Consider the following 20691-nt stretch of genomic DNA (forward strand, 5'->3'; position numbering starts at 1 on the left):
ACTGATACAATAATAACCAGTGGTGCAACAGCTCATTGACGTTGTGGACATACCTACCGACTGCCGGCCTCACTCCCACCTGATCATCCAACCAGTTATGGGGTGACGTGTGGGGTCAGCACGATAAACCACAGTTGTTATCGTAGGTTTTCATGACCGGGTTACGCTACTCTCTAATTTCCTCACGATGGTGGGTGGCCACCGGTCCCATACATAGGCCGAAATCCCAAGAGAAAAACTGTTACTCTTCCCCTAGAAGACTCAGAACTGAGTGTGTCCCGTAGCCGGAGCCCAAAGCTAAAGCATGATGCCTTAGACCACACGGCCACGATGTGGGGCGACACTTTTATCAACTAATAGAAAATTGTCACATATTAATAGGTAATAATAATAATAATCTATGGTGTATCAGGCTGCGAGGACCAGCCTCATTCACACAAGATGTGATAGATCATCTGACCAGTTACAGGATGAAATGTGTCAGCACAAGGAACTCCCAGTCGTCGTCGTATGTTTTCTATGAGCGGGTTATGCTTCTTATTGGTAGCTTCCCAATTTCCTCACGATAATGGGTAGCCACCAGTCCTATATACAGGCTGAAATTTCAGGACAAAAGTTGTTACAGTTGCCCCAGAAGACATGAAGCTGTGCGTGTCCTGTAGCCAGAGTGCAGGAGATATATTAACAGGTGGTTTGATATATCTGCTAACCTAGTTACTGGTTATGTAACTCATGGTAGGTCCAATTTATGTTAACACCAAATTAAACTACAATTCCACTAGAATTAATGCATTTATATTATTCTTTCTTATGTCACTTAACAACAGGAAGTCATCAAAATTAACACATATGTACAAAAGTTCATTTCCGTTGTATTACACAAATGTAATTACAAAGCAAAACACATTTACATTAAAAATCAGCCCTCTACTCATTTCATCACTATAAAATATTTGTAATATACAGAAACCTACTATGATCCACTTTCAACACTTGCATCTTTTTTCCTTCTCCTCTTTGCTTTGGGCACCGGGGAAATACTTTGGGTGACAGTTTGATGTGTTTTGCATTTTTTTGGTGATCTACGTCTTCTGGTATGACGACTGCCCTGGGCCACACGGAATGTGATGCACTGAAAGGGAATTTCATGTCATCAAACTGTAAATGATATAATAATCTACTAGTACTGGCCAATAAAAAATTATCTGTGTATCAGTTTGTTAGTACGATTGACAATAATTTTATCGATCCAATATATATAGAAATACATGATAATTTAGTGCCAAAATCTTCCATTTTGTTACTTTCTACATACCGTATTTACGCGTGTATAATGCGCACCCTGGTTTTTGATGGAAGAAAAGTGACAAACAACTATATCTCGTATATAATGTGCAGTACAATCCAGTTTCAAGAAATGGATTTCTTAGTTGTAGGTTGTAAAGCTGTTGCTATGCCGATCAACAGTGAATGAAATCATACCTATTGAATGAGTCACCTGTTGCTATGTGGACCAAGAGGAGAATATTCTCTTGTGTAAACAATAAGTAACCAACCCACGCCACCTCCCCCCTTTCCCTCCACTGTGTTTAGCATCCCAAATTTTTTACTCTTTAACCACCTGATTTATTCTGTAATAGTCAAAATTAACTTATGGATTTTCAGTGCTCAAATACTTATTTTCTATTATTTCTCACCCAACAAATACAGCTGATGCGCAGCCCATGTGACGGGAGGTGCATTCTCGAATTCTGCCAGAATGATACTGTTTTTCTTGGTGTTGCAGAACATTACATTACAAAGTGAAAAATTGTGGACATGGTTTTGCTCATTTCCTCTTCACTTTTTCTAAAAAGAACTTCAAATTATATGCTTTTTCCATGACTAACGTAACATTTATAGGAGGCACTTTCAGGACCCTCAAACTAGCAGTTAGCAGCACAAGCTTTCTTCCATTAAGGCATTTACACACTCTATATATATAATATTATTTGGCCAGTAATGCATTTTAATTATTGTTTTCTCTTTCCTTATCTTTTCTTTGATCCAAAGTACCATAAAAATCAGAATGTTCCTTCATCTTGTGATGAACTTATTTCTACTGCATTTCACATTAGTGTCACTATCTTGAATGGAATACTGTTGCCATATTTAGTAACTGCAGGATTTAAGCTTTACAACGATATATAACATGATAGGGTTCCATAAACATGAAAAATCAATGCAAGTGTCACAAAATCATGGAATGACACTGTACGGTTTCATGTTGGCTGTCCAAATTATTCCGTGCATGATATGCACCACAGTTTTTGGAGGCAAACATTTTAGAAAAAAGTGTGCATTATACATGAGTAAATATGGTATATAAAGGTATTACTTGTACATGCTGGTGTTGTGACTTAAATGTCTCAATACTCTGAGATTCATTAACTCCAGCTAAACCTACTGCAGTTACATACATTAAGGTAGTCAATGAACCATTTAGGTTATTAATTGGTAGGACTATTGGTAATTGGTATCAGTAGGGACTAAAAATTTCAGCCTGGCGACTGTGATCCTTTGCTGTAATATTGCAGTTTCTTAGGTTAGCATGTACGAAATTTTGAAGATTAAGTTCAAATTGCAGTACAGCATAAGATAACAAATGATTTTTTTTTATCAATGTTGTAAACATTCCATAGAATCAGTAACAATTTCTTACTCTATGTCCTCCAACCCTCCTCCCCCCATTTCGCACTTTTTCACATGATTTAGTGATGTTTTGAATACGGTGATGCTCAGCTTCTTATTGATTGACTGATTTTTGATTAATTTGCTTTATTCTACTTCGCTTTTTGTGCCACTTTTGGCTAATTTGCAAAGATGATGGTGAATGATGAAATTGATGAATGAAAACTCACAAATATCCATGCCCAAGCCGGGATTCGAAACCGGGATCCCTGTAATCGTAGCACGATGTGCTAACCACTCCGCCACAGGTGCCGGCTCAGCTTCTTATAGTATGCACAATTGCTAGTAGGTGGTTTCCTGGCACCTGATTTTCAGAGCTAGTGCCTATTTCTGAAGAAGACTTTTCGAGCATTGGGTATATTTGATATTATTATTATTTACAAAAAATTTCACAACGGCCCATTCCTACTCTCTAGAGTGAATTGATTTTGTTTTTAATAATGCAAAGCTAGTAAGGCTTTAACCTCATAATTATTATCATGTAACCAAATAAGTTTGGAAGATTTTGTTTTGTAATTAAAATTACACATGGGTGAAACAATAGCACAAAAGATTTATTTATTGGATCCTTCACAATCTACAATTCTTTCCTGGTCTGACGGAAGTTTGCACATCCATTTTTATAAAATAATTATCTTTCCTTTCTAGAGATAAAAAGTGAGCCATTTTTACTTCTATTGGAACTGTCTGCTTGTCATATGATTAAGCAATGCCAAAAAAAGGTATGGTAGTCGCACTTAGAGCATTCAGTGAATATAATGAATGAGGTAGTCTCTCACATCCTAATGAATCTGCAGTGTGACGTTTTGCATTGTCATGGAGGATTATCACTTTCTTCCACAAATCCTAGTTAAAATTGATGCAAATGTAACTTTTTAATTATTAAACATTTTGACACAATCTCACAGATCTCTCTATCAAGCATTATATAAAGAATGTAATACAATGTTAATTAGAACAAATGGTTTCATTTTCAATTTGCCTATTAATCCACGATCTGTCAAAGATGAGGGCAATGCTCACTTTAAATTTTAATTAAGTGTAATTTTAACAGTATTTAAAATATTTGCCTGTGGTGCTCACTAGCTGACTTTTAGAGTGCCACAAGTGACCCAATCACATTCTAATGAGACGATTCAAACGGCACTATGAGAGAGATCATTGTTATGGAAGGAGTGCTGTCAGAGTGAGCTCACCCACGACCAATTACATTAATTTACTTTATTTATATTTGTGCATTATTTAGTCAATAAGTCCACGCTGGTTCTAGTGAGTTTTCGTATCTACATGTTTTTGTCGTGTTACTAGAAAATATGAAAATTGTCTAAGTAATTTTATATTGTATTATATTTGAGGAGCACAGACTGAACTGCCCGAGAGTTCTTCAGGGCAACTTTTGTTAATGCCGAGAGATTTTCACTTCAATGATTTAATACTCTGTTTAAAAACAATAAACATTATTGAATAATGTAATAAAAAGCAAGAGAAATAATAAACAGATCCTAAAAGTACAAAAAATTATGAAAAGATTCTCTTAGGCTATCGACCAGGTGATTTGTGGAAAAGATTCCAAGCTTTAGAGAGCTAACGTCACTCTCATCTACCCCAAGCTCTCGAAAGCTTGGAATCTTTACACAGCTCACCTGGTCGATAGCCTGAGAGAATCTTTTCATCATTCGTCGCCAGGAAAGTTTCAAGTCCTACTACAAAAAAAATATTTAAAAAACTAAAATGCCATGAAATATGCCTGAAAAGCAAGAGTAAGCGCCATGCTCACCCTCAACCAACAACATGACTCAAGTGAGTGCGACCAGTCCAGGGTTAACAATAAATGTTCACAAACTATTGCATTGTTACATGTGACTACATAGACAATCTGCAACCATTTAAGGAGAGTTGGCATATTTAAAACATTTAAAACAAAGTGCTCTAAATATGTTTGTTCACACTTATTTAAACACATTTTGATACATGATGTTTGATAGTTTGTGGTTATTTGCATGTTTTGTAACTATGGCCTTTTCATTCAATGCGTGTCATTCTGTTTATTCTGCATAGAAATATGTTCAGTGGCTAAAATGTATATTGAATTAAGAAATATATTGTGATGAATACCTGTGGGTCACGTTCAAAACACCTGGCTACGTTACTTTTATAGGTGTTTAAATTATTTTAAAAATTGAATAACTACATGGATGAAACGGTTTCATTCCTCACTTAACACACTACAAAATGTGCACATTATTGTTAATGTCAATATTTAGTTGCATTCACGTTAAAATGTCATATTAAAAAACAGAAAAAAAACCCACAGTAGCTACCATGTGGACTCAGTGGGGCCTGGCAACTGTGGATTACTTGAAGCTTCTCGAACAGCCTACATGCGAGATTTAAGACTAACATAAATGTGTATTTTAAGAAGTTAGTCAAGCGTTTATTTTATAGTAGGAACACAGCCCATCCTTGGATGATTAACAGATTCCTTATTAATCATTATTCTTAGAAAATAAGTCTTCTTGGCATTATGTCTTAAATGTTTTATTTGTTTGAAACAAAAAAATGTTTGTTTTGCTTCTTTTAAAAAGAAAACAAATTTTGCCAACCCTGCACTTAAGGCGAGGAGGGACAATTTCCCCTAGGTCTTTCTCACTGGGGCAGCTGCCAATCACTGTTGCCAACTTCGCTCTTTTGGAGCCCGATCTGGCTCTTTCATGCTCTCGTTTGACTGTGAACTGTGGCACCCACCCTCTGCCCCACCATGATGCCACCACTGGCTCCGGCCCATAAAGACCAACCTTTGCCATGAGTGTACATTTTGCACGTGATGTGATATTCATATATAGGCTGCATCACCCACCCCCTCTTTCCTCCACAGGTATTTTTATATATAGCGATGTGGCTAAGGTGAAGATGACAATATTATTATCCGGAAATCCCTTATTTTCGATTTCATATGAACATCATTGGATTATTCAGATGGGCGATGTCGCCAAATCTAGGCGGTGAAAACTAAGAATAACTTCCCATCACTTTAAAGCGAACGGTAATAGCAGTGCCCCCACCCCTCTGGCACCTAAAATTACCCTAGGAGGCACTTTATGCAGCCTTTGTTAATCTAGCTCCTTGAAAGTCATCTTTAGCTTTATTAATGGTGAAATGTAGCTCTTTTATGCACATCAGGTTTGGCAACACTGCCAGGATGGCCGTATGAGGCAAGAGAAATGCATTAGGTTTATGGGACCATTATTTTATTCGTTCTCTCAGGAATATCAAATATCCAATGTCGTAGAAAAGTACATGGACAGAAAAGGACACGTTGAACTATGTCATAGTAGAAGGAAAAGTCAAAACTCGCATTTGATTAGCCGTAATTTGAAGTTGAAGTTAATTTCCCATAAGGAATACATGGGATTCTGTAAATACTTATTAATCATATTTTTCAAACATCGTGTCTAGCTTACTAATCAACTTGAGAAACAGTTTCCACTTGCAACATGGAGAGAAATTCATACTCTCTTGCATACTAAACCCTTTTTTAAATAGCAGTGCCCAATCCAACGATATTGAAATAAATGCACAACTAGTGCGTAATTGTCCCTCCTCTTAAGTAAATAAATTACCGTATTTACGCGTGTATAATGCGCACTTTTTTCCAAAATTTTTGCCCTTCAAAACTGGGGTGCGTATTATGCACGGAATAATTCGGACAGCCAAAATGAAATCACGCATTTTTTTTTTTTACTATGTCACTGCGTATAACATGTATATATCTACAGATTGCCTTTCTTTAGCAATAATAATTTTAAAAAATAACTTTTTAATGCGAAATGGCCGTTTTCCATGAGTTGTCACTTAGTAATGGAAAGTTTTGCGACATCGAGAAAAGCAGCACCCGTTCTAGCGGCATTCAAGCACGCGCCTCCCGTCACACGGGAGACGTATCAAGCGGTATTTTTCGCGGGAGAAATAACTTCCACAAAAATTGTTTTCGCCTTAGACATGGTCATGAACAGAGATCGGGCGAAAAATACGTTTTTTGCACTCATTCCCTTCAGAAGCACTCTACCGCTCGCAAGTGGGTCTGATCTAAAAATAAACACCAGACCACGCTTCAGTTATATCCAATAGCACTTGACCTCTGCCCTCCCCTCCCCCCAAGCGTACCAATGTTACCCGCAGCCGACGGCTGCTACCCAACATGCCAGGCTTGTTTTGCCATTGTCATTTCGTTTGCTCTTGGATACATGAGAAGAGATCGAATATGCTTGGATGTTATTTTAAATCGACTTTGTAGCGTACAACTTCCGGTAACCGCTTTCATTCAAAACATATTCTTTGTTCACTGTAACACTTCATAAAGAAGTGAAACTGTTATAGATAATCAAAGCCACATAGGCCAACTAAAGATCGTCAACACTCTTAATGCATTTTCATCCAGGTTTCCGCAAAAGTTCACTTCGATCTTACTTGCATCATAACTCCCGTTTACCACTTTCTACATTTTCATGACTGTGCCGATGTCGTAATATTTGCCAAAACTGTTCCGTCGGCAGAGTGACTTCTCCCGCTTTTCTTCTCATCAAACGTTTATGGGGGGGGGGGGGGGGCAATGCCGATTGTCTTCTTGCTCGTGTGTGCACACAGGCTGATTACAGGCAAGGGTGGAAGTGGACCGCTCTTTCTTTCCTTTGACTTCTAAATTGGTCAACCAGTTCTGGATGCATTCTTGAAAACGAACAAAAACCATAGGACAAGTATAAAAAAAATTATAAAAAAAAATGGCCCCCTACCCAGCTTTCTTCGCCACTGGTCTGCACGGCAATGTAATAATTGCAGAATTCAGGTCCTATTTTTTTCTTTTTTTTTAATGCTATTGTATTGAAATATTGCCCGTATTATTGTCTGTTGCAAGGTAAAACGTAAAGAAAGGGTTTATTCTTTCTTCTTCACACAGCTGATAAAAGTTCAGCCTTCGACAGTTGCGTTATCTTTGAAATACGGAGGATTTTCCTTGACCACCTGTTGTTCGAACTTCCAGCCGGTCGCCTTGTTTTTACGCTGCAACTGGCGCCAGTGTTTTGTCTAGCGTCTGCGAAGTTGTCACTTGTGGATAACAGCAATGACTCATCCAGCGCGAAGGCAAGTCATTGTTTTGTATCTCGCAAAGCTGTTTTGATTTGACGATAACGAAATTCGATCTTCAGAAAGAAAAAGGAGAGTTAAAACAACTTCATGTTCTGCGCCTTTATCTTCAGAATCTCAATGTGTAAGCTGCAAACGATTTTTTTAAAAAATGCTTAATGTATAAGGTGACACAGATTATCGTCGATTAACGTGAGAGTAAATAAAGATCTCCCATTTTGATATCTGAAAATGCGCAGGTTTCATAAAGCTTGTTTTGAGTTCATTTTATGCTTTTGGGCTAATCGGGACTAAATATACAGTTTCACTTTAGTGAAATCTAATTCCAAACCAAAATGATTATCGAGTGCGACACTGTTCAATGTGTCTTAGAATACGCATTGGGTGCAAATAGATCGCAAGTTGCCCGTTTCCTTTTTCAGGCTGGCTTACAATGCAAGTCGAGGAAAAGGAAGGACTGCTCCCTGGAATGGGGGAGGGGGTGAATTAGAAGTTGGTCGAAGGAAGGAAAATTACATTTTTACGACGTATTTTACACAGCCGAACCAAAACGAAATTTACAGCCCCTTTTTTTTGTGCCTAGAAAGGTGAGATCTTATCTTACCAGTTCATCTTGTAACAGACAATGCTCTAGTAGACCCGTATTAAATCCAACGTTCATTCTGCCCGATTATCTCCTAATAATAGTTTTTGGTGCAAATTCCAATAACAACCCCTTCGAAATAACTACCTTTTTCCTGGGAACTATGAAAGGTCGTTGTTTCGAGAGTTGACTGTAACAAATATGAAGGTAAAATAATTACGTCAACACTTACAAATAGAAATAATTACTGTATATTTACTGCGCTATTGCGGCTTGACTCACGTAAATAAATAAATAACGTTTACACTTAATTTCGTCATTCACTCCCAGTTACTAATACAAGCAGTCTGAAATGTCCTCACTTCCATCCATCTTGTTTGATATTCCCGTTACCTTAAAACTTTTGATCATCATTTCAAGTGAGATGGAGTTCCATGCCTAACGAACACATTCACAAACAATCGGCATCGACGCACGTTTCACCCTCCCGCTTGATGCGAGTTCATGCTGACTTGATGTCATCCATCTATTGTAAGCATCACGCACTGCGACCTTGAACGGGTGGTTGATAACTTTGCTCCCTCCTCTCCTATGAAAAGGCCAACATCTGGAAGTTCAAGGTCGCGTGGTGAATGCATCAGCTACGAAAGCAAGGATAAGATTGTTTTTATGATCTACTGATTAATTTTAAATGAAATACGTAAATGTTAGTCTGACGCTAAGAAAGCCATTTCTGGAACCTGAATTGTACTGCGCATTATATACGAGATATATTTTTTTGTTGCTTTTCCCCATCAAAAACGAGGGTGCGTATTATACACGCACGCGCATTATACACGGGTAAATACGGTAGTTCAGTGGTTATTTGAAACCTGTGTGCAAGTGACATGTCATCTTGGAATTGTAGCAAGTCTTTTCTAAGACAGATGCTCTTTCTATGAGGGCAAATCGAAAAGTCTTTGCCCCAATTTTTTTCAGCCAAAATAACAAACATGCAGGGAAATCAAAATATAGGAATTGTTCTGTGTACCTTGCACTATCTTTCCACATAGTCACCACAGCGGTTCAGGCATTTGTCCCATCGCACCACTAGTTTGGAGATGCCACTGTTGTAGAATTTGGTAGGTTGATCGTGGAACCACCGTCGGACAGTGGTCTTCGCTTTGTCGTCGCAAATGAACCTCTGCGCTGCCAGGAACTTCTTCAGTGGACGATATCGTAAACACTGCCATAAGAAATGGCAAACTCCTTAAAAATGTTCTTCAGATGCACACAACGATCCGCTTTCACCATTGCATCCACGTGGGCAATGTTTTCTGTTGTGAGCAAGGAGCTCATTGTCATGAAGGTCTTCTCAGCCATTCGAACTCACAACACCACCACCGCACACTTCTCAAAGTGAGACACTTGTCCCCATACGTCGGCTGAATTTCCCTATGGATCTTGATGCGCATTCGCCCCTTGTTCTATAGAAAATGAATAACACTTCGCTGCTCATACAAAGTGGACGTGTTGAGTACTACAGCCATCTTTGCAAACTGACAGCAGCACCGTGCCATGGAGCAGCCGAGAATTAACGCTGGGCCGTTCCAAGAAAAAAACTATTGCATTGAATGTATATCTCGGTTTCTCAATCACACTAATATTTTGGCTGAAAAAAAAATAGGGTCAAAGACTTTTCGATTTGCCCTTGTACATCTTCTCCATATTTTAAATGGTTCTTTTGCAGCTTTTAAAGAGAGTTCAAATTCATGCAGCAAAAGTATAGATTATGCTAATTTGATGGAACACTTTGAGGGAGTGAAACTCCACTGAAGGAACAGTGCTTATCAAGTCAGATTGTACTGATTGACCGAAAGGTGTTCGTGAATTACTTACTACCACACAACACAATTCATGGGAAAAGTGTATGGAAAAATATTGAACTTTTTTTACCTGGTATAATGAAAATAAATATAAATGTGGACACTTTCTTGCATATAAAATTTCAACTATATCCAAGGCATGATTAAACAAGAATTTGCAATTACAGGCTAAAAGCTTTACCAATAGTTTGTAAACTTATTCCCAAGTACATATTTCTTTATTGAAATTTATCAGACAAGTTATGTTTGTCCTTTCATATATATGCACGATTAATTCCACTGTATATCTTCTGACAGATGACAAAAAAGAATAATAATCATTTTCTGAAGCTATTCATCTCACAATGTTTATGCGACCTATTAACAAAACTACCTAAATATATAATACCTGTTCATCCAGAAAGTCCATCAATTCGTTCATCTTGAACTTCAGTCCATTGGCTTTCAATGTAGCATGAAGTTCTTCTATCCAAATGGGCTCATACTGCAAAACTTTCTTATGAAGGTCTGGATTGGTTTCAATTAACTTCTGCACAACTGTTGGGAGATTTTCTGAAGATGCTGAAACAAGAAGAAGCATGGAAGAGGTGTTTGACTGTTTGCTGCTAAATTCGACAACCAAATTAACTTCAATGTCATGAGGACAGGAAGGTATGCAGTTAATGCAAAACAATGATACTTCATGCCATGTGTTCGCCACACCATTAAAACCAATATGAAATCACAGCATGTACTCTTGTTTTGTAGTCCTCATTTTTTTAAACTCAACCTGATTAAAATACCAGACATAGTAAAAAGTTATAACCCATGGCATAATAGCACATTGAGGGTTCGGGCCTCCCTACCAACTGCCAGCATCACTCCCACCTGATCCTACTCAGTCACTCACCCGAGATAAGATATCATCCAACCAGTTATGGGGTGACGTGTGGTCAGCACAATGAACCCCCAGTCGTTGTAGGTTTCTCCTGACCAGATTATGCTACTCATTTGTAGCTCCCCAATTTCCTCACGATGGTGGGTAGCTTCCGGTCCCATCCATGGGCCAAAATCTCAGGAGAAAAATGTTATGCTTCCCCCAGGAGACTGAAACCTATGGGCGTTCCATAACTGGAGCCCAAAGCATGACACCTTAGACTGCACAGCCATGGTGCGGGAGAATAAAAGGTTATACTATGTAACATTTCACAATTCTTCCTATAGATAAAGATTCTCGTGTAATTTTCACTACTCTCCAATCTCCTGCAGGGTGTCTACAATTTCGTAAAAGCAAAATTCCCTGACTTTTCCAGGTTTTCCAGACCAAGTCATAAGAGCAATTAGTATACATGGACATGTCTGGAAGATCACAATATTTTAGCTAAACAGTCACACTTAGAATACCATTTCACCAAGATTTAGAATATTAACTTCACATGTAAAGGTAACAATGAGAAGAGAAACTCAACAGTAATTGGCTGTTGGATAGAGGTGGAAGTAAGTATTGACTAATGATGGACAAATAATTCTTTTTTGTAAATAATCATAACAATTATAGCATAAATAATACATAATTATGGTACAATTGAGTAATATATGTATTAATCGTAATAACTATGTAAATTCTAATAGCCACTTATTGTTGTAGAGTTCCAGATGAACATAGATCAAAATGTGACAAATTTCCTACATTATAATTTGTCTACAACAAATTAAAAATTTCTTGCTTCTCATTTCTTTCTTTATTCAAGAACCTATTTTTAGTGCACTAATACAGAAACACAAGAAATTTCCCTGACCTTTCCAGGATTTCCAGACTGGTAGACACCCTGTCCTGTTATCCTCTGATATCTAGATTCAACTATAGAAGACAAGGCTTTGAAATCCAACACCTACCTTTCTGTGATATAGTGTTCTCTTCTGAATCTGACATCTCATGATACAAGCTTTCTTCAAGCACCGAACCATGCCCACTCGATGTGCTGCAGGGAGGAAAAGATATGGTTTTATTTTAACTATGACTGGCACATGATTTCTAATAAAATAATAATTATTGAAAAAAAGCACCTGCAGTGTTATATTGTACTACTAGCATATCAATATAATGATTATTGTCCAAAATATTTTGACCACATCAAATGGTTTCCATCAGACGAGTGTCAAAAATATTAAACTGTCAAGTATTAAGCTGATCACAGGTTAAGTTTTTGGTATTTCCTCTCCTGACACATATTTTACAACCATATTATTTTATTTGATGTTTTCTTGTATAGAGCTTTAACTCATGAGTTGTAATCTTATTTTTAACTTTTGATCTTAGTATCTGTTACATGCATCATCATCATTATTACTATTATTATTATTATTACAGTTTCAGGTACTGATATCCTGCATTTTTCTTCTGTGATTTTCCAAAATAATGATTGCCAGACTGGATGTAATGGTTATGAATATTTGTTTAGGTTATACTTTGTGAATAAAATATTTAAAGATTCTTTTATTTTCAATCACTTGGCACTTTTTATAACACATTCCTGATATCTGATTTTAGTTTTAACAAATTAATTGCTAAGAGGAAATCATCATTTATACTAGCATTCTTCATTTTGTATGCAACTCAAACTTAGCATTTGTAAACATGTGGCAATAAAAATTACGAAGTTTTGTATAATTGTTAAAATGCAGCTTTAAAAGCAAGTTATCCAACTCCGGCAGCATCAGAATGGGAATATTTTGTAAGATATATGAAATTAACTGAACCAATGAGCATCTAAGTTTTCACAATGATACACTGTAAATACATTGTGGTCTGTATCCTTAATCCAAATAAATAATTTTCTGTCAATCATAGCAGTGTGTCACTGGAATTGACAGAAAACAAGAATTTTTCCACTAGTAACATGAGATTATTATTATTATTATTATTATATTATACAAGACAGGTATAACTAATTAAATTCCAGCACTACCTACTCTATTTAAGTCACATTAAACAAAAAATTACCTCTCCTGAGAAGATGGCATGGTTTCTGCATCAGAGTCACTCTCCACATTTTGTGCTGTTATTTGCTGGCTTTGTTGAACCTTCTTTAACTTTACAGCATTTTTCTTTGGCAATTTGGAAGTTTTCGCACCATCCATATGTGATGTTTTCCGGGAGCCATCTTTAGCCGATTTATCTTCAGAACTTCCTGAATGAAGTTCACTGTATATGTGCCTCAGTATCAGTTTTGCTTGTCGTCTTTTTAGGGGCTTCAGTCCATATCTCTTTAACTCATTCTGAAATAATAGCAATGAAAAATACAATGAATTTCAAGTTGTTATGAAAAATACAATGAATATCAAGTTGGTATTTCCCTCATAGCTAAAGAGGTTGCTGGTATTATTATTGTGCATCACCAGATTTTCCATTCAATTTTGCAAAACAAATTAACAGACAATTTTAAATAAGATTCCATTCGGTTGTGCTTTATGTGCCAATAACCAAGTTAAGTGTTAAATGCACTTATTATTCAATTCAATACCTCAAGAAGCTGTTTCTGAAACACATGGAATTTATATTCATTCCAGAATATCAAGTACAAAAAAAAAGTATCACCTTTATAAACTTACATTGTACTAACTTGTTATTAAAAATAATTCAAACTCACCTTCAAAACAGGAGTTGGCATGACACTATAATCTGGAAGAGGGGTTATATCCTTGCTGTCCATATCATCTGGGGATGAAACACTACAGTGGCCATTATCTTTGGTGGAAAAATCAAGTCTTGGCTCATTCTCGGCTCTCCAAAACAGGCTGTCATTCAATCCTCTCACCTCAGTGATAGGGGTTGATGTAACTTTGCCTCCTGTTAACATTTTGGGCGATGAATCTAGTTCTTCATTTGAACTATTACTGTTCACGTCAATTGTTTCAAGTTCTAATTCCTTCGGCAATGGATGAGATTTATGCAACTTTGGGCTTCCATACAATAGAGGTGTTGATTTCTTGGGTGTTATCTTTGGACTATTAACAGGAGTCTTCGCAGGGCTAATGGTGGAATGGTGGATCACGATATCAGAATGTGGACTGTTAACTTTCAGGGAAGAGGCAGGAGATGAAAGTGCTTTTGAGGTATCACAATTATTAAAATTTGCTGGATCACAGTCATAATCTTGGAAATCATCCCATACACTACTAATATATACAGAATGTTGTGATATATTATTATTATCTAATTTTTGGATACTTTCATCAGGATTGCAAATACTATTGTTTCTATCTGATATCTTTAGTGAGTTAGCATTCTTCATGCTTCCTTCTTGCGACACATTCGACTCTCTGCTGCTGTCATCCAAAATTATGGGTTCAACTGCATCATTGCAATTACTTTTGATTTCTGAACATAATGATGATTTTAATTTAGGACTACTTTTAGCACTATTATTGCTGTCATCTTGAAATTTGCAAATATCTGTAAGATCATGCTTTGGAAACTTGCCAGTTTCCTCCTCCATGGAAGTCAACAAAGAGTTATCTTTGGAACTGTTCTTAAGCGGCAAATCTAAATGTCCACCTGTTGATTCGCTTACAGTTTTATCCAGGTCATCGCAATATTCTTGCTGGAATGATGAATTGACTTGCTTCTTCTTGATGATGGTGCAATTGGGTGATTCACACTCAGAACGTTTTCTTTTCTGAGCTACAACCTGTTGAGATAGTGGCAACAGTTTGGAAATTTCTTTCAAGTCTGCTTCCTTCTGAGGGGGAGAGTTTGTTTCTGGTGAAGAAATTTTGCTGCTCCGACTGCTTGGTGTGCTATTTTGACTCGTTGTTGGTTCTTCTGGTGATAACAAGGAGATTACTAGATTCTCCAATGAACAAACAGGTAAAGGATTATGACAAGTACTATCTTTTATAGGGGATGCTATTGTATTCCTTTTTGTTGGAGTTGATCTTTGGGGAGTTGAGAAATTAGATTTGCAATTTGGTGATGGTTTTCTATTATTCTCTGGGCTTTCATCTACTAATACTACAAGATTTCTTTCTGCAACTTTGCTCCTTTGAGAAAATAACTTAGATACTGCATCTTTCCTCAATAAAGTAGTGTCATTAGTGTTCAGCTTGCTAACCACATTTCCATCTTCACAATCACGATTCAAATTACTACATTTTGGTGAAACAGAGATTCTATGTGGAGAATGAATATTGTTAACAGACTTTTTCATGTTTCTATCTGGTGAAACTGAGCTTTTATGTGGAGAATGAATATTGTTAAATGACATTTTCATCTTTCCATCTGGTGAAACAGAGTTTTTATGTGAAGAATGAATATTGTTAACTGACTTTTTCATGTTTCTGTCTGGTGAAACGGAGCTTTTATGTGGAGAATGAATATTATTAACTGACTTTTTCATGCTTCCGTTACATTTTGTATCCATGTTGTTCCTTACGTTTATAAGTACCTTAAGATACTGTGTCAGATAATTTACATCGTACTGCTGTGCCAAATGGAGTACTTCCAAAATATCATTCTTGCTCATTTGAAGGAAACGATCTACTACCCCACAATACAAGTACTGGACAAATGCAAGGGCAGACGTAAAAGAAGTTTCAATCCAGTTTAATATATCTACCACTTTCTCATTCTCTTCACTTTCCTCTTTTATCATATCCCGCAAAATCTGCGGGCAGCGGACATACAGTACAAGTTTATGAGCGAATATTGTGTTATCGTCTTTAACATATATGATGACATCGCTCATTGTTTTCTTGTTCACCATTAGCTTCCAGTCGTTTACTAGACCGCTCGCAACGGCTTCACAATTTGTGGTGTTCTTTGTGGGACTGAAAGTTAAACTTCTCTTCACTGTAGATTTTCTTTGCTTTTGCCAAGAATTTGGAGTTTCTGGACTGGACTTCACAAGAGAATTATCTGACCTTGACCCATCTTCGGCTAACTTTTCCAATACAGCTTGTGTACACAGCTCCTGAGACTCAAACTCTTTTCTTGGAGATGATCTGACCTACAAGAAATAACACAATACAAATCTTTAGTATTTGTATTTCGATTACTTTGATTACCAGTATTTTACATTGATATTGATTTGTTGTTTTAAGTCCACTTTATGCACAGTAAGGCTAATCGGGACTGGACCTACAGTTTAAAGTGGGATCCGAAACACTTGTGCCTCCACCGGGCTCCGGTATTTTACATTGCTATAGGGTAATCACAATGACAGGAGCTAAAGTGAATCAGAGCTTCTAACAGTTGGTAACACTTTTACAAGATGGCACATTGATTAAACTTAGATTTTAAATAGCTTTGGCTAATTGCCATGATAAGGATTAGATGCTGAAGCAACGCCCATGTCAAGACTTGAGCCTGAAATTTAATTTAATTTAAGGTGATATTACAGTGCAGAAACAGCTACAGTGAAACCCTCATTTCACATTTTCCACATTATACATTTAATCTTCATGATTCCGATAGAACAAAATATAAAATTTACCAAGATTTTACATTTTCACGGATATTAAGTTTCTTCACCTTGATCCCCTGAAAAGCATACAATAGGGATTCCACTGTATGTATAATTTAATAATAATAATAGTAATAATGATAATAAACAAGCTCTCAACAAATGTCTCTCAGACTACAGAAATGTTAATTTATGAAGTACATATTGCACCCCTTGTAGCAAACACGGCACACCACCTTTAACTCCATTAAGCCTTGTTTCCATGATTATGAAAAACTAAATATGCTGACCAAGGCAGTAATTTATTTTATTAAAAACAACTTTCTAAATAGTCTGGAGGGAGTAATGTTTGTGTATATATATTACCCTTCTTGTTCTATCTGGTTACTTTTGTACTTGATACAGAGTCTGAAGAAGACCTTGCTAGAAGGTTGAAACGTTACGTTAGTTTATGTTTTTAATAAAATAAATTACTGCCTTGGTCAGCATATTTAGTTTTTCACACCACCTGCATCTCCATATTCCAGCAATATGGTGCAGCTGTATCTAATAAATGTATGGAGGTAAAACACCCATATGCAATTGTGTTTCATGCATATGCAATTTCTGTCTTCTCTGCCACTGCATTGTAGCATATTTTCATGAAATAAATATTGCATTGTAATATTGAGCCACCTTATAGATTAATCACAACAATTAAACATCAATGTAAATATTGTCAGTGGTCTAATGAAACGGGCAAGAAAGAAAGAAAGGAAGTTCTTTTTTTATAGGGTTTATTACTCTTATTTAGCTGAGGTAAGTCACAATGTGCATGCATATTGACCACTTGTAATGTGCCAAGTAAACAAACTTTCAGAGCTGCTGTTCAACATGCCATATTTCTTTTTTTTGGGGGGGGGGGGACTGATTTGATTATTAAAATGAATATTGGTGTGTCATCACACTGAGGATATTTGCACCCTTTATCTGACACAGCTCCTTAATAATGACAAAAATAAATTTGAATCAGCAAATTGAAATACGTAAAATTATCAAAATGAACTTGTTAAGCTGCGAAATGCAATTTCCTGGGTGTACTGCATGGAGAAGAGGGCCTTCAAAGATCTTTTGGATAAGGTAATAAATAGTTATAATACTCCAAAAGTGTTCAATTCTTTTGAAATTGCCCTGTATGTAATTTCATGCTATCTACAAGGAATTTAAGAAAAATTATTAAGAAATTAATTGCCATTATGCCACAAAATTCTTCCACCAAACCATAACAGTTTCTTTCAGTTCCATACCAAAAAAATATCTCCACTTTATGTAGTGCTTAATGCACAAGAAATTAAATGGAGAAATTTCTTATGCTATTGAGGGTTATTTTTCAATAAGACTTCAACAAATTTAGATGTATAACTTACTGGTGACTTCTTCCGTCCAGCCACCTGTGAAAGGTGTTTCAGTTTGCTCCCAGCGGGCACTTTGCAGGGGGAAATGAAAGTTGACAAGGAACTCACATAATAATTCGCAGAATTAAAACTTGAAGGGGAGACAGATGCCAAATGCCACAAATTACTTTCCTGCAAAATATACATCTATTAGAGAATAATTTGAAGTCAGAGCACATATTATTTCGTATTAAATTAAACTTCAATAACCATAAAGCATGGTTGCTCCTCAAACATGGTGGTTCTTAGTAGCCTTGCTGCATAAAAAGAGCCATATGATACGATATATGCCTGAGTATGACGTCACAAGGTTTTAACTTTGATCATTAATAAAGTAAAAATGGCATACGATATATATATATATAATTTTTATTATAAAGCTTTGTCCCTACAGAATTTTTTATAATTCTTTATTTACTCAACCCTGGTATAATTAATTAATTCATATCACAAAATAGCATAATTTTTAAACCTGTAAACCAATATGTACAAAAATTATTGCTATATTACAATTTAAAGTTTCACAGCAGGTAGGTGCCACTATACTGTAGTCTGCAGCCAGAGACTGTAACGGTATGAAATATTCAGTGTCGGTAGGTATAATCATTATGTGGACAATATAACTATTTTTAGAGGAATATACCACTGGAGGTCTAAAAATGTGTGTTCTCAGATGCACATGACATTAGGATAAAGTAAACCAAACTCCATGATGCAACACCACTTTGAGAGCCAATGTCTGGAAAGTTGCATTGCATTAGGTGAGGGGTTAGGGTATCAACAAGTATCACCACCACTGTTTTCTGGCTTTCTATTGGGATCACTAAACTAGAACACTAACCATTTGGTAAAAGAGAAGACCTACGATCATACTGTGTAATGATAATTATAATAACTCACTGTCAAACAGACTCTCAATTGAGGTCTCCACTGAAGATAAACAATTACTTTTATTCATAGTATTAATGGGCAATAAACATATTTTATAAAATAAACAAAGTAGTCAAAGAACAGCACACTCAATTCATGTTCTGTATATATACACACAGTGAAACAATCGTCTATAACTTTCTTGCTTTATACATTTTGCATTTCTGGTTCTAATGAGGTAAAATGTTATAAAGTTTCCAGATTGCAGATTTTCTTGCATTATAAATTCTACAGACACAGTCACTTTTAGCTAGCCATCAGTCTCTTAAAATGTCAACTTAATGTACATTTTAAAAATATATGTATATCCAAGCATAGAATAGAAAAAGACTGATTAGAGTTATGTATTTTCATTAACTTTTTCAAAACAAATTTAGTTTTCATTTATTGCTCACAGCTGTGTTAACCTCAAAACTGGTTTAGAATCCCAGAACCTACCTTGTGATAATATCTCTTCAGTCCACTTGATTTAAGTGCAATCGGTTTTGTGGATGAAGATGGAGCTGTTGCCGTATCTAAGTTGTTGATATTGTCATCCTCCTCATCACCCATTAAAATAATTGCTACTTTCTCGGATATAAGCTGTTCTCGCTCCTCTTTTGTTCTGGTCTCAAGAATGTATGTCCTCTTCTTCTTTTTATCTCTGCCTGCCGTTTGCTTAGCTCTTGATGGCGGTACACTATGAGCGACTACATCTTCCCTCGTGGTTGCTTCTTGCTTCTCCTGCTCCAATCTCCTACTCTGTACTTCATCCTCAAGGCCCATCTCGAGCAAGTTGTTCTCTTCCTTGTGCTTCTCTTTCTCGTGAGCATCTTTTAATGATGCAGACAGAGCCAATGCTAACTGCAGATCGTAATCTTTGATCTTGCAGCTTTTACTTCCTGCTGTTGGATCCTATTCAGAATAAACAATGAAAAGTACAGAACTGTCCAAAAACCTGCATACAGAAATATTACAGAAGTACAGCAGTCAGCTCACAATAAGATCCACACACGAGGGGAGAGGGGGCACAGGGGTAAAGGGAAGGACCGGTTCATTTGCAGATTTTAGGGGTAGCAGACAGACTTCCGCTGCAGTCAGTGTCTTTTCGGAAAGTTGATTTGTGTCAATCACACAGAGTGAGTCTGCGGCAACAGGTTGCTGTTCCTTTTTTCCCCAAGTGTGCAGAATAGTTTTGTATTTCTTATCCTGTATATTGTATATTATTTAGACTTATATTTCAAAGAAGTTCAAGAAGAATATACGGCAACAATTTGCGTCGCTGCACCTGTTACAGCAAGGCCTGCATGTGTTTCTGACTCAGGGTTCAGTCCCCTAACTCTAATAGTGGAGTCGCCTGTCACTACGTCACTTATTAATTATAACAGTAGGTTAAAAAAATGTTTATTATATTTTTGTTCTTATGTTTAATAAGTAGAATCTATTACTTCCACCCGGGATCACCTGAGCGGTCAGCTGTAATGGTATGATTTTATTATTTACCAATATCATGGACAGTGTTCCCACTCATTTTGCATACTGAATTTCAAGCTAAGAGCAAAATATGAAGAAGCTGTTTCAATAGA

General features: G+C 36.5%; 1 protein-coding gene across 2 annotated transcripts in view; it reads right to left on the reverse strand.

The window, feature by feature from the left end:
* Window positions 1–785: 785 nt before the first annotated feature.
* mus312 (mutagen-sensitive 312) overlaps window positions 786–20691 on the reverse strand; it is a 37409-nt gene continuing 17503 nt past the window's right edge. The window contains exons 4-10 of one of the 2 annotated variants that reach the window (XM_083122443.1): window positions 19565–20020; window positions 18170–18328; window positions 13950–16307; window positions 13304–13578; window positions 12196–12281; window positions 10709–10881; window positions 786–1132 (exon numbers count right to left, since the gene is read on the reverse strand). In XM_083122443.1, coding sequence (XP_082978569.1) covers window positions 974–1132; window positions 10709–10881; window positions 12196–12281; window positions 13304–13578; window positions 13950–16307; window positions 18170–18328; window positions 19565–20020 — 3666 coding nt within the window. In that variant the 3' untranslated portion in view covers window positions 786–973. The remainder of the gene's footprint in view (window positions 1133–10708; window positions 10882–12195; window positions 12282–13303; window positions 13579–13949; window positions 16308–18169; window positions 18329–19564; window positions 20021–20691) is intronic. The other variant, XM_083122444.1, reaches the window with a different exon arrangement.

The sequence above is a fragment of the Lepisma saccharinum genome, chromosome 5 (genome assembly GCF_977018435.1).
Source record: "Lepisma saccharinum chromosome 5, izLepSacc3.1, whole genome shotgun sequence".
In the NCBI taxonomy this organism is placed as follows: Eukaryota; Metazoa; Arthropoda; class Insecta; order Zygentoma; family Lepismatidae; genus Lepisma; species Lepisma saccharinum.